The sequence below is a fragment of the Lolium rigidum genome, chromosome 7, assembly GCF_022539505.1.
Source record: "Lolium rigidum isolate FL_2022 chromosome 7, APGP_CSIRO_Lrig_0.1, whole genome shotgun sequence".
Classification (NCBI taxonomy): domain Eukaryota; kingdom Viridiplantae; phylum Streptophyta; class Magnoliopsida; order Poales; family Poaceae; genus Lolium; species Lolium rigidum.
The window spans coordinates 347,918,788-347,931,419 of NC_061514.1; the positions used below are offsets into that span (position 1 = coordinate 347,918,788).

Genomic DNA, 12,632 nt, shown 5'->3' on the forward strand with positions numbered 1-12,632 from the left:
AATCATATGGAAAGAAGAATTTCTTTGTTGCCATAAGACCAACCCAAAAGCGCGAGTCACCTGGTTTCCAAATGACCTAGGATAACGCACGAAAGCCAATGTACTTTCTCCTAAGGAGGGTTTGCCACATTCCATCTTCGGTAAGAAGCTTGAAAAGCCATTTACCTAGGAAGCTTTGTTCTTGACTTCGAGGTCATGAATCCCAAGACCTCCCTAATCCTTAGGGCGGCAAACCACACTCCACTTCGCCAATCGATACTTTTTCTTCTCACTATCTCCTTGCCAAAAGAATCTTGATCGGAAATAATTCAACCTCTTTAAGACTCCTTTTGGAAGTTGGAAGAAAGATATCATATACAATACCATATTAGTGAGTACTGAGTTTATGATCACCAATCTTCCATCCAAGGATAATAATTCACCTTTCTAGCTATTTAACCATAGTTGTAACCGTTTCTCGACCAATTTCCATTTAGCATTTATAAGTCTCTGATAGTGGATCGGAATCCCCAAATACCAAATCAGGAACTGGCCTTGGCTACAACCAAATAACTTGGTATACTGATTAACCTCATCCTGGTCCTGACCGAAACAAAACAGCTCACTCTGATGGAAGTTTATTTTGAGACCCGAAAGCAGCTCGAAGGCTGGGAGAATTAACTTCAGATTTTGAGCCTTTTCGGTGTCATGTTACATAAAGAGGATTGTACTGTTAGCATATTACAAGATGGATAACCCGCATTCAACAAGCTGCACAATCACACCAACAATTTGGCCATCAGACTTCGCCCGCTTCATTATGGATAGCATGTCCACCACAGTATTAAAGAGCATTGGCGATAAACGATCACCTTGTCTTAGCTCTTTCCTTGTCTTAAATTATTTACCAATGGCATCGTTGACTTCAATGGCAACACTACGCTGACACAAAGCTATGAATCAAAACACGTGTCAGCTATGAATCAAAACACGCCACTTAGCTGAAAAGCCTTTCAGATATTAAGGAAAGACCACTTAACCTTGTCATAGGCTTTCTTAAAATCAAATTTTAAAATAACCTCATTCAACTTTTGTTTATGAAGTTTGTGTTATATTTCATGGAGGCTAACCACTCCATCTAGGATGTTATGACCTTGCATAAAGGTTGTTTGAGATGGACGAACCACATGATCGGCCACAGTATTTATCCTGATTGTAGCGACTTTGGTGAAAAAAATTAAAACTAACATTGAGAAGATAGATAGGTCGGTATTATTGAATCCTTTCTGTTGCATTAATCTTAGGTAGTAAAATTATCTCGCCAAAATTTAAGCGAAACAATTCTAGTTGTCCGCTGTGGAGATAGCTAAACAAATCTAGAAGGTCTGTTTTAATGACTTCCCAAAATGTTCTGATAGAACATCGCCGAAAAGCCATCTGGTGGGAAACAATAGAATATTTCCAATAGGTTAGGGTCAATTAATATTTATCTATGCATACAGCGCAAAAACGATACTTAGAAATTTCTTCTCTGTCTATTTTTTAATTTTCATATTAATATCCTTTCAACCAAAGGTGGCAAAATGGAAGGTGTTAGGGAAAGTTCATCTTGGTGAGTGCACCATTTGTCTCTTGTGTAATTTGTATGATCCGGATGTTCCACTATTGGCATATCTATATTCTGATTGGTATGCCGTTCTATCGTAGTTGGCAATGGTCCCATATCCGCTTGGCATTTTCCGTTGGGAGGAACTCCTTTCCAGCTGTGCCACATAACCATGAGTTTGCATTGACCTTTAAAAGGCTGATAAAGTTATAAGAACACGACCCAAGACCGCTGAGTTTGACCGCTGAGTTTGACAGGCAAACGCCACCACACATTAATACTGGGAGAGCATACTAACCGGCGTATGTGTGGCCAAACCAGCCGCTCGTTTTCCTGGGATTGAATCCAGACGTGGAATCGATCCAGACATGGATTGGGTTAATCCCTACCCTCCAGGCTCGACCCAAACCCCCATTAATCCCTTGTACATTTCCAACAGTTCAGTTAATTCATGGTAGGCTACATGTGGTTGTCGCCGCGTCCCTTCACTCGGCCCTCTTGTGTCATTCTCCCCTAGCTAGACAACCGGGATTGAGGCACAATCCAGATCAATCCCTACGGCCTATGGATTAAGCGAACGAAGCCTGACGTAACTGGAAGCCTGAAGCTAGTAGTACATCGCGAAGTACAACGGCACACGATAAATGCATGTACATGTACAGCCGTCTCTAGCACGCATTTTCTGTTCCTGGCAATACCAGGGACCAAAAAAAATGGAGACAGACTCAGACAACAGTCACAACACCAACCTATTTTCTGTCTTCCCATACACATATGTACGCTGCCTAACAATGATGTAAAACTTGACAAATACAGGGATGGAAGTCACATCAATCTCACCAATCATGCAGTTCTTTGTTTCAAAAAAAGCTCAGAAAATGTGGGCAAACAGTGAAGGGAAACTTCATATTCGCAAGCTTGGAGATGAGAACATGTCAAGAGCTCAAACCTTGTGTAATCAGCATGAACAGCATGCCATGCTTTTCCTATCACTGGATGACTGGACGAAAGAGGGGATCATCAGATGGACGAAAGAGGTGACCATAGACATTACGGCGCAGTTATATTGTAGAATCTGTACAACACCCCAGCTGACTAAATGGGGTGGAAACCACAGCAGATTGGCAAAATTTGGTACACGACAACAGGCGGTGCGACAATTTCTGTCAGGAAAAACACAGCCTACATGCACACTCTCTACCCGAACTGTTAGCTCACTGCGATCACCTTACAAAAGTTGAAGCCCTGGTAGCAGAACAAATTGCCACTTTGTGGAGAAACCTCGAAACGAATAAATGGAACCCTGTATTTTCTCATCAGAACTCTGGGGTCACATTTCAATGCAACTCAGTGACACGCGGTGAACAGCAGACATATTCTGTAAAAAATGCTCCCGCAGTATACATCTGCAAGCACACAAAGACAAATTCAATTATATGCAGCCAGCCCAAACTAAAATGTGGATTGATTGGACTATGTGCTGATAATTCATTTTGTTGAAGATGTCCGCAATTGCAATCCATCTAATCAAAAACATGAAACAGAGACTATGACGAAAAACTTAATAAGATGCATCACACTGCTATGGAGTACACTTCTACGGGGTTCATGATAAATGCATTTGGGATTTCTGCTCTTAGAAACCTCTATAAGTTAAACCAGTGTAAGACTATGGGAACGGAAGTATTGACCAAAACGAAACACGGTTTTCAGTTCTCGAAGAATATAAAAAGAAGGTACATGTGAAAGCCAAGAAAAATACCTTCCAACCTCAGAAATGGAGCTTTATATACATTGTTGATACAACTAACCTGTAATATTTAATGAATTTAGCCAAGAGTAGGAATGAAAGAATAGTGGCAAAAAAAGATGGGAAAAACAACGTAGATATGTCAGAAATAACTACCTATACTCAAATCATACAGCTGCAGAGTCTTCTACTGGCAAACAGATAGCAAATGAATCAAATGATGCTATCTGAATACAAGACTCCCATTCTGCTGTTGTCTTATTTTCTCGATAAGTGATTGATAGAATGACCTGAATGCTTTTGTATCATTTCCCTGTTGAAAAGAGAACTATTATTACAACAAGAAATAGAAGTGAAGGTTTAATTTGTTACTATTCCACCTAACAAAGAAACCCCTTCCCAGAGTAAAAGGACCAAAAAAAAGATGACATCATTGACTTGCCAATGTTATTATGAAATCTATGACAGCATTCCCAAAGCAACAGGTCAAACAAAAGATGACTAGACTGAGCCCAACTAGAGCTGTGTGGAACCAACTCTAATTGGATATAAACTGACACATCAGGGAACCAAGCCTAACCCTATAGACACTAGAACTTGGTCCCCAGCACTAGGGATCCCAATTCCCAACAATCAATGAATCAATAAACTCTAGTTTCCCTAATAACCAAAGAGTCGGCCCTACCCCCACTATCGTCTCCAACCACACCAGTTATGGATCCCACAGGCCAGCAATCATCCCCAAGCGATGAAGCAGCCCTGATATCCAAGGATTTTCCAATCGTCATTACCGTGAAGTCAGTCAAGAGCTAAATGCTCAGCGTGTCAATACATCTCACGGTTCGTTTAATTTTGAGTTGCTAGGTGATACTAATAACAGTTTGCAAACTTGAACGTCATCCTGATGGCACATCCACCAAGATGACAATAGCTCGCAAAATGACCCGCTAACTTTGCGGCTATCTATGTACTACAAACTCGTATGTTTACAACTTGAAATATATCTGTGAACTAATGTACTAGAATAAGTAGTATTTGCTGCTATCAAGCAATGTACTACAAACTCATATGTTTACAACTTGAAATATATCTGTGAACTAATGTACTAGTAGAATAAGTCGTATTTGCTATGCACTCTAAAGCCTGTGACTGAAGCATAAATTGTATTTGTTGTACTAATATAATACTATGTGTAAAGTTGATATGTGTCTAATTAATCTGCAGAGTTAGAATCTGGCTTGGACAAGATAAGTGGTGTACAGCTGTAAATTCTTCTATTTTTCTCTAAATAAACAAGAGAATTTCCGTTCCAGAGCAGGGGGGGGGGTCCTGGGAGCCATCATATGTTCATAGATATACATATAGATTACAAACAAGAAACAAAAAAAGGTCAAGATAATGAGCATGCCTGTAACTTTTGGTAGTACTGTTCAGCTAGGTCTGGTGGGCAGTGAGCTTCTGGAAGACCTTTTGCTACAAAATTTACAACGAAGTCCTCCCCGAATCTTTCATACATAATCTTTTGAGCCATCACAATTTCACCAAAGAGAACAAGCTACAGGAAAAAAAAACGATAAGATGGAGCTTTTGAACATCAAAAAAATTATCAGTATATCAGCATACAACAGCGTGCAGATTTTTACTACAGTAATGATGTTAAATGATTGCACAAAGTTCTGAAACAAACAATCATACATACTGGTGCTCTATGGAGTCCATGTTACAGTTGATTCCAGATTAACCGATATAATTGTTTGAACTGCATTACAGCATGCTCAGTTTTGATACCAAGCACCCTAATAATTATCAATGATTCCAGATAAACCGATATAACCGTTTCAACTGCATGAGTGCATGCTCAGTTTGGATACACTAGCACTCTAATTATCAACTCCATCATCAGGAAGCAATAAGTACTTGCCTAGGATGCCAAATCATCATATTGTTTTGGTACAACTGTATCAGTCATAGGAAACTGAATAACTAACAATTTTGCAATCCCTTGCATAGTAGCAAAGTTAACAGATCAGCTTCAAATTCTGTGCAGAGAAATATGTACTCTCTTCTATGCCAAAGCCCAACTTGATATAGTGTGCAGCTGAGAATTGAAATAACATAAATTTATCCTATGAGGTACATGCCACGCATTAAGATAATCTGGAACATGTCGCTGGGGATAATTTTTCCACACACCCCTCTACATCCGACCACCACCAGTCCCCACAAGGGAAACGACCCAAGCTGGTGAGGTAATCTCTAAGGATGGTCCGGTTAGAAAATTGGATATATATATAGAAAAAAGTCATGTGGCTAACAATATTTTAATATAACTCACTGCGCATTAGAACATCACGAAAATAGAGGTTTCACACCACTATGTTTACTGCAAGCAAACTTTTATTAATCAAAGAGAGTTACATCATCCACAAGGTGGGAAATTAAGAATTCAGGGGGATCATCCCTCCAAACACCACTAGTACTATGAGGATCTACAACTTAAACGGGCAGCTTGATTTATTACAAAGTGCAAGTTTTAGAATTTTTGCTACTATGGCAGAACTAAATCTTTATTTCGATGAGTTAAAAATCTGAGCATAATTAAGAAAGCTGATATGTCCTACATGACTACAGACTCAATACGATGAAAAAGTAAGGTCATCTAAAATTTATATAGTCTCTTGTAAGCCTGATGTTAGGCAGCGGTCAGAAATTTAACTTAACTACCAATGTCATATACTAATAAGAAACTATCGGCACTGAAAGTTGCAGTATTTCGCAAAATGTGATGCCTATAACTCCAGCCAACATGGGCATTACTAAGGTTATTGAGGTTCAAATAGAACCAAAGACAAACAACCAAAAAACTGATGCAAAGGTTTACTTTCAACACAGTACATGCAAGAATTGCAAGATTATTACCGTATTTGCATCACGCAAATTAAATGATTTGTCAAGGACACTGTATAAACAGCAACCAGTAGCAAACTTCTCAATCATGAACACTCGGAAGCCAGGAAGCTGTTGAAACAAGAAAATAACATAACAAGAACATATGAGACTTATGAGTCCAGGTACTGAAGAGACACTGAAAGGCATCAGATCTAAAGAAGTGAACATAGAAATACCTTATCATCAGCTTTGGACGTAGTGCACCAGTCTTTTATGAGTCTGATAAAAATCTGCACACACGCCTAAACAAAACCAAAATCAATGTATAAGCGAACCTTGGAAGTTGTGAGCATAATTTCCTCTCAAAGAGAAAAAAAAAAGAGGGAATATCAATAATAGGAAGAAAGATAGTTCATCAAGATAACTGGGATACTCACCTTCCGAAGTAGGATATCTTTATGACTGCATGATGTATACAAAAGCAACTGCATTATAGTCTCCAAATACTGCGTACAGGTAGGAGCAAGGAGAATCATAGACAGATCATGTGTAACCATCCCATGCAAGAATGTGTATAATGTCCTCTGCAGCTCTTGCAGTTCTCGCATTTCCTGCAACATTATAAGAAATGATTACAGCCTATAAGGAACCATGCAATTCATCCAGCATCCAAAAAGTTTTGCCATTTAAGAAAAAGAAAAGACGCATGGCAGAATAAGCAAACTAAGTAGAATTTATCGGTAGGGGTAGGGGTGGGGAAATAAACCGAGGACCGAAAACCAACCCTCAACTAACCAGAACCAAGACCGATATGGCCAAAACCGATTATTTTGGTTGCTTTCACGGTTCCCAGATTCTAAAAACTGAATTTAGTTCGGCTACTTCAGTCACGGGCTGCAGTTAACCAAATTGGCCGAAGAACCTAGATAATTGCTGGAGCAGCCCAAATAACAGCCCAGCCCATTACGTGAAGTGACTTCATGTCTCTCTCAAGTCTCGATTATCAATGCAGCCCCAGCCCAAGTCCCCACTCGATCCCCAATTTCCCAGCAATTGCTCGCCTACCTAACCCTGGCTGCCTCCCTGTGCACCACCTCCTGCTCTCCACCGTTGCTACCAACAGCAGCCCCTTTCCAGCGACAGACGACGGCCACTTCCCGGCGACCTACAGCGCATCTCGTTCCTCTTTAAGGCTCTCCCTTGCCCCTCTTTTTTCCTCTACCATGCTCTGCAGTATGTTCTGGTTGCGACCAGTAAGCTTGGCAGGGCAATGCAAGGGCTCAAGGACGGTTCAACCTGTGCACGACGATGTGGCTTCCTATGAGCTGCGCTGACAATTTTTGAAGTAATTATATTGTGATGCCTGCGTTACCTAAGAATCAGTGCTGTTCCACGAAAGTTGCATTTCCTGACTGAGGACCGAACCAAAGTTGCGTTTCCTGACTGAGGACCAAACCAAAGTTGCGGGGGACAAAGTATCGGTTATTGTTTTTCAACGAAACCGATCGGTCAGCGAATTCTAGAAACAGACATTCTTTTAATCCCGAGGAACCGATCGAATCAGTTCGGGGGAACCGAATGCCCAGGCCTAGGTAGGGGTAACAAACTAGCCAGGGACAAAAGCTAGCAACACAAGGAGAGGTGATGTATAACACAACATAATTGCTATTTATATTTGCATCACTGGCTTATATTCAGGGAGTAACAAAAATCAAAAACCGCAAGCCCCAAATGCAGTTTCGGGTGCTGGATGAATAATTTAGTCAAGTTGGAATGGCCACTGAAGGTAATACCACTGCAAGTTTGTATCACCGAGTACAATGGTTAAAATGCCAGTTCTGGAAAGCAAATACAAGTTTCTATGTTGGTCGGTAGTTTTGCCAGATGTTAGCTGGAGTTACACCATCAGAAAGAAACAAAGTAGAAAGGTGGTACAACGACCATGAGTGACGAAGAGGGCCATGTGGCACATCCCTATATCTGATACATTCAGAAGACACTAGTACTTGGCATTTTAGGATCGGAGACGAAAACAAGAACAAGAATCTGCAAGAAGTGAAGGAAAAAAAAAAACTACGTTTCTAGATGTGATTAACTCTACCTCAGTATTTCCTGCAGGACCAGTTGAAAAGGCATCTTGTGACAGTATCACAGCTAAACGACTTGCAATAGTGGGAAAGACATCCTCCAGTATTCCACTTGCTGAAGAATTAAACTTGCATATTATCTGGTTTATCAGCACAAGGAATTCCACCATATCTTTTGCCTGTATGAAAACAAATAATGATGTGAAGCAGCCCAGTGGAGCAAAATATATTTAGCTGCATTTTTTTAATAAAAGAGTGCACTGATGACAGAATATTTCTTGAAATAATAATATGAAGTTCAACAGATATGAGAAATACGTGCAAGTATACCCAAGAGATGAGAGTAACTGAGAAGAGAACTGTGCAATGTCATCATCCTAATCATATTGGGTTCTACGTTGCTGTTTGGCATTTGGAACATCAATAAACAACTTTATGTTTTTCATTACATTTTATTATATACCACTAGGATCATTCCCCTACGCCTTTCCTCACAGAAATACTTCTCAAGGCTGAACTGTTACTGAGAAAAGAAATCTAAGTGCTACAGGTACCAGACATCAGCAAAGAAAGCAAAGAAATACCTCGTTATCAACCACCAATTGTCTTAGTGCGACTGGAATACATGGGAGCACCGAGATTCCTAATATCTCAATCATGCGGTGCAGAAAGGATATGACCTGCATTTGCACAAGTTCAAAGTGGTTAATCATCCAAAGAGAACTAAGGAAGATCTTAAACAAACAGGTTCAGATTTACCTTTGATCGTAGGGGCTTCACGTTAGGAAATGAAACAAGGATTTGTAAAACAACATCAAGGGTCTGAAAACAAAATGGTAAGCAAAATATCAAGGGTTTGACTGATCAAGGATTTAGCAAATGTTTTCTCTATTTGCCACTTGCATATGCTACTTAGCGACATGCAAACATCACCAAACAAATGCTTAAGTAAAAAATATGAAAGTACAGAATGACAGAGTTTACCTTTTTGAACATGACCCCGATTGTTGGCCTAATTACCATCACGAGACGTTCATTAAAGCCCTGGAACAGACAACAGAATCCAGTAAGGATGTGGTAAAAAATGACTTGCCATGTACAGAAGTAAGAATTTGCACACTGAGTAAATCAGGACTATATCAGAAAATATAACATGAAAGAAATTACCATACATGGCCCAACAAATTATCCCCCATAATACATAATGTGCCATTTCTCATTTCTTATTAGGTGTACAAAGCATACCTTGGTGAGCATATTCAATGCAACAACAATCTGTTGAAGACTCATCGCTCTTGGTGAAGATTCTTCAAGTCCTTGTGTTTTGGCACCCACTACAAGCGACTCAATCTGCAATTGATTTTAGTTACAACAGTGAGTTTTTTCCTTTACTAGAGAACTAAAGCTATCATATTACGTAAAAGGGAAACAGTCACCTGATGACAGAGAGGATTCAGCAAAGCTGTCAAGCACTGAACCTGCTTCTCTGGTGACAGCTCTTCAATACCGATCAACAACCCAACAGCCTGAAATAGGAAAACATGGCACTGGTCCAAGTTCAGTATTCCCAACTACAGAACAACATGAACAGCTGGGTGCAAACTAATTTGGGTTATAGAGACAAACGGACAATGCACCTCAAAAATTTGGCTGCCATCCTCTGAGCTGGAGAACTTTGCCTCTTTATTTGCCCAGTCCATAGCAGTGAATTGTCCAAGGACATCTTCCAAGGTCTATTATTAACTCACAAAACATAAACAGCCTCAGATCTAGAATAATAAACTAGACTAGATGATGTGTAGATCTATAAAAAAGGATAAGGAAAGACCTGCAAGATGGTATCCAAGTAAGGCACTAGCTTTGCCTTCAACAACTTAACAGCTTTCATGAACAAGTATCCTGCCCGGCGGCTCACAATGGAATTCTGATGGTGTATACCACGCTCATCCAAGAAAGCGGCAAGAAGGTGTGGCACGTACTGTACATTCTCTTGCATGAACTTGATGTAACGGGTAACTGTCTCGAGATACACCGACGCAACTAGACGGTGTGTGTGGCACGGGAACCTCGCAGAAAGGAGCATGGGCACAAGCTCCCCGAGCAGCCCAGTCCCAGTACGGATCTCTTCCTCCCCCACTATTTCCCCAAGACGGTAGAACAGGGTAAGAGTGACCTCGACATCCTCGACGGTAGCTTCTGCAGATGAGAGCGCTGTCACGAGCAACCCCTTTATGAACTGCTGTGTGGCCGCTGGCGCCACTTTACAAATGTTCCTGAACAATGCCACTAGATCCTTGCGTTGCTCCGCCATCAAGTCCTCCTCCTCCTTCCCAATCTTGTCAAGCACATCAAGATGACCCCTATACACTGGATCATATAACATTTGCTGCCGCACCACCTCTAAGATCCGTCCCAGGTGCCCTAGCTGCTTCTCTGATGGAGCCTTCATGGTACTGACATACCCAGCTAAGAAATCGAGCACGGAACCAGAATCAACATCGTCGTCATAAGCGCTCTCCGCCGCTGAAAAAACAGCCGGTAGCACCTGTTCGAGCATCTCCAACGCGGCGGCTCCATCGGCATCACCAGGGCCAAGCTTGCGGTAACATTCGAGAGCCTCGGCAGCATAAGTCGTCACCAGAGTCGCCATCTTTAACCCGCTGTCTGGGCTACCGAGCCCCTGCTGCGCAGACAAGAGTGACCTCAGCAAGGCCACCTTTGCCCTTGCATCCATCCTCTTGGCAGCCACAGCAGAAAGACATCCCGCGGCGGCAGCGGCGAGTGGAGCAGCGGTTCCAGGGGACAGCGCAATGTCAAACAGAAGAGGAACGAACACATCGTTGGCGACCAGCGCGACATCGATCCAGGAGATGCACCTGCGCGCCGCATCAAGGGCTACGGCGGCGGTGGGAGGGTCTACGGCACGGAGGGACCCAGCAGCGTCGTGCCAGTGGCGGGCGATCTGGGGCACGCACTGCGCCCGCATGGCGTCCTTGACCCTGCCGGCGTCGGCGGTCTCGTCGGCGCTGCGGGGGTAGTCCTGGGAGAGCAGGTCGTCGTCGATGGAGATGAGGACGCGGGCGAACATGTCGGTCGGGCCCGAGTGCGGCGGGGACGGCGGGAGGAGGTCGAGGAAGTAGGAGGGGTAGACATGCGGGTAGTCTAGGCGGACGAGGAGGGAGATGAGCTGCGCGAGCTTGTTGCGGAGGAAGGGCGGGGAGGCGGCGTTGGAGGAGGAGGCGAGGGAGAGGAGGGAGGAGCGGAGCAGGGCAAGGTCGTCGGGGAGGGCGATGCGGCGGCGGAGGAGCGCGTCGTGGAGGGACTGGAGGCACCAGAAGTGGACGTGCGCGTGGGGGGAGGAGGCGAGGCCGGAGAGGCAGAGGCGGAGGAGCGAGGAGGGCGGGGACTCGTCGCGGGCGCGGGCGCAGAAGGCGAGCGCCTCCTCGCGGATGGCCGGGGAGGCCCCGGCGGCGGCGGGGGAGTCGGAGGCGAGCAGGATGGCCTTCTCGAGGTCGTCCATGGAGGAATCTGAGTGGAGGGGGCGGAGACGGGGAAAGAGAGGGGCGGAGGCGGCCGCGGAGGTTAATATACTCCCTACAAGGGCAGGGCAGGAAGAAGAGGGTTTGCTCTCGTCGCTCCTTTCCTCTTTTGTTTGCTCTAGTCGTGGGTAGATTTTTCTCCTTGTTTTGGGTTTATATGGGCTCATTTTTTGGGTTTTTAAGGGGTTTTGGTACGCGATTTTGATAAAAAAAAAAACTTTTGGCGAAGAAAAGCACGGAATGACCCTCTGGTCAAATTATTTCACTCCTCTAATATTTTTATGTGGCGCCCTTCCGAGCGGCACCACACCTCTTGCGAACGGCGCCACAGATCCTGGTGTACGTGGCACGGTCGACGTTGTGCACCGTTGACCAGCTGACATGGCATGGCGTGTGGCGTCGCTCCCAGAGGGGCCACACGCATCCTCTTATGTGTGGAGGCCCGAGCCGTCTCAGCCCGACCAGACCTCATTTCCTGCTCAGCTCTTCTTCCTCCTCCTCCGATCAAGCACCCCACCTCTCTCCCCCACCTGCGATCTCGCTCAAATCTTGGTGGATTTCATTGGATCTGTTCGTGGAGTTCGTTCCCAACCCGTTCCTTAAGGTAATCTCCTCTGATTCTCTTCTTTTCATCCAATGAATTGATGGATTTGGTTGGATCTATATGTGAAACCCTAATTTGATTTGGCAAGTGAAGTTAAGTTTTTTTGGAATGATAGGGTTTGTTGAAGTAAGATAGGTGTTAGGGTAGATTGTATGGGTAGAAACCCTAGCTTTATTTG

At 43.4% G+C, this 12,632-nt stretch overlaps 1 protein-coding gene across 1 annotated transcript; it reads right to left on the minus strand.

Annotated features, from left to right (window-relative positions):
• Nucleotides 1-2,610: 2,610 nt before the first annotated feature.
• LOC124674637 (exportin-T-like) lies at nucleotides 2,611-11,831 on the minus strand. The gene is made up of 15 exons (XM_047210679.1): nucleotides 10,140-11,831; nucleotides 9,949-10,044; nucleotides 9,748-9,837; nucleotides 9,557-9,661; nucleotides 9,296-9,355; nucleotides 9,071-9,133; nucleotides 8,896-8,991; nucleotides 8,326-8,490; nucleotides 6,662-6,835; nucleotides 6,461-6,526; nucleotides 6,255-6,353; nucleotides 4,744-4,890; nucleotides 3,492-3,648; nucleotides 3,348-3,396; nucleotides 2,611-2,991 (listed from the first exon to the last, which is right to left on the minus strand). Exons 1-13 carry the CDS (start codon nucleotides 11,829-11,831, stop codon nucleotides 3,559-3,561), a joined length of 2,943 nt encoding a protein of 980 aa, XP_047066635.1. The 3' UTR covers nucleotides 2,611-2,991; nucleotides 3,348-3,396; nucleotides 3,492-3,558.
• Nucleotides 11,832-12,632: the final 801 nt, after the last annotated feature.

Coding starts and splice junctions, on each gene's coding strand:
- LOC124674637 (XM_047210679.1), bottom strand. CDS start 11,831: ATGGACGACCTCGAGAAGGCCATCCTGCTCGCCTCCGACTCCCCCGCC. Junction 9,356..9,556: donor CATTGAATATGCTCACCAAG/GTATGCTTTGTA, acceptor TGTCTGTTCCAG/GGCTTTAATGAACGTCTCGT. Junction 6,354..6,460: donor CGTCCAAAGCTGATGATAAG/GTATTTCTATGT, acceptor TTGTTTCAACAG/CTTCCTGGCTTCCGAGTGTT.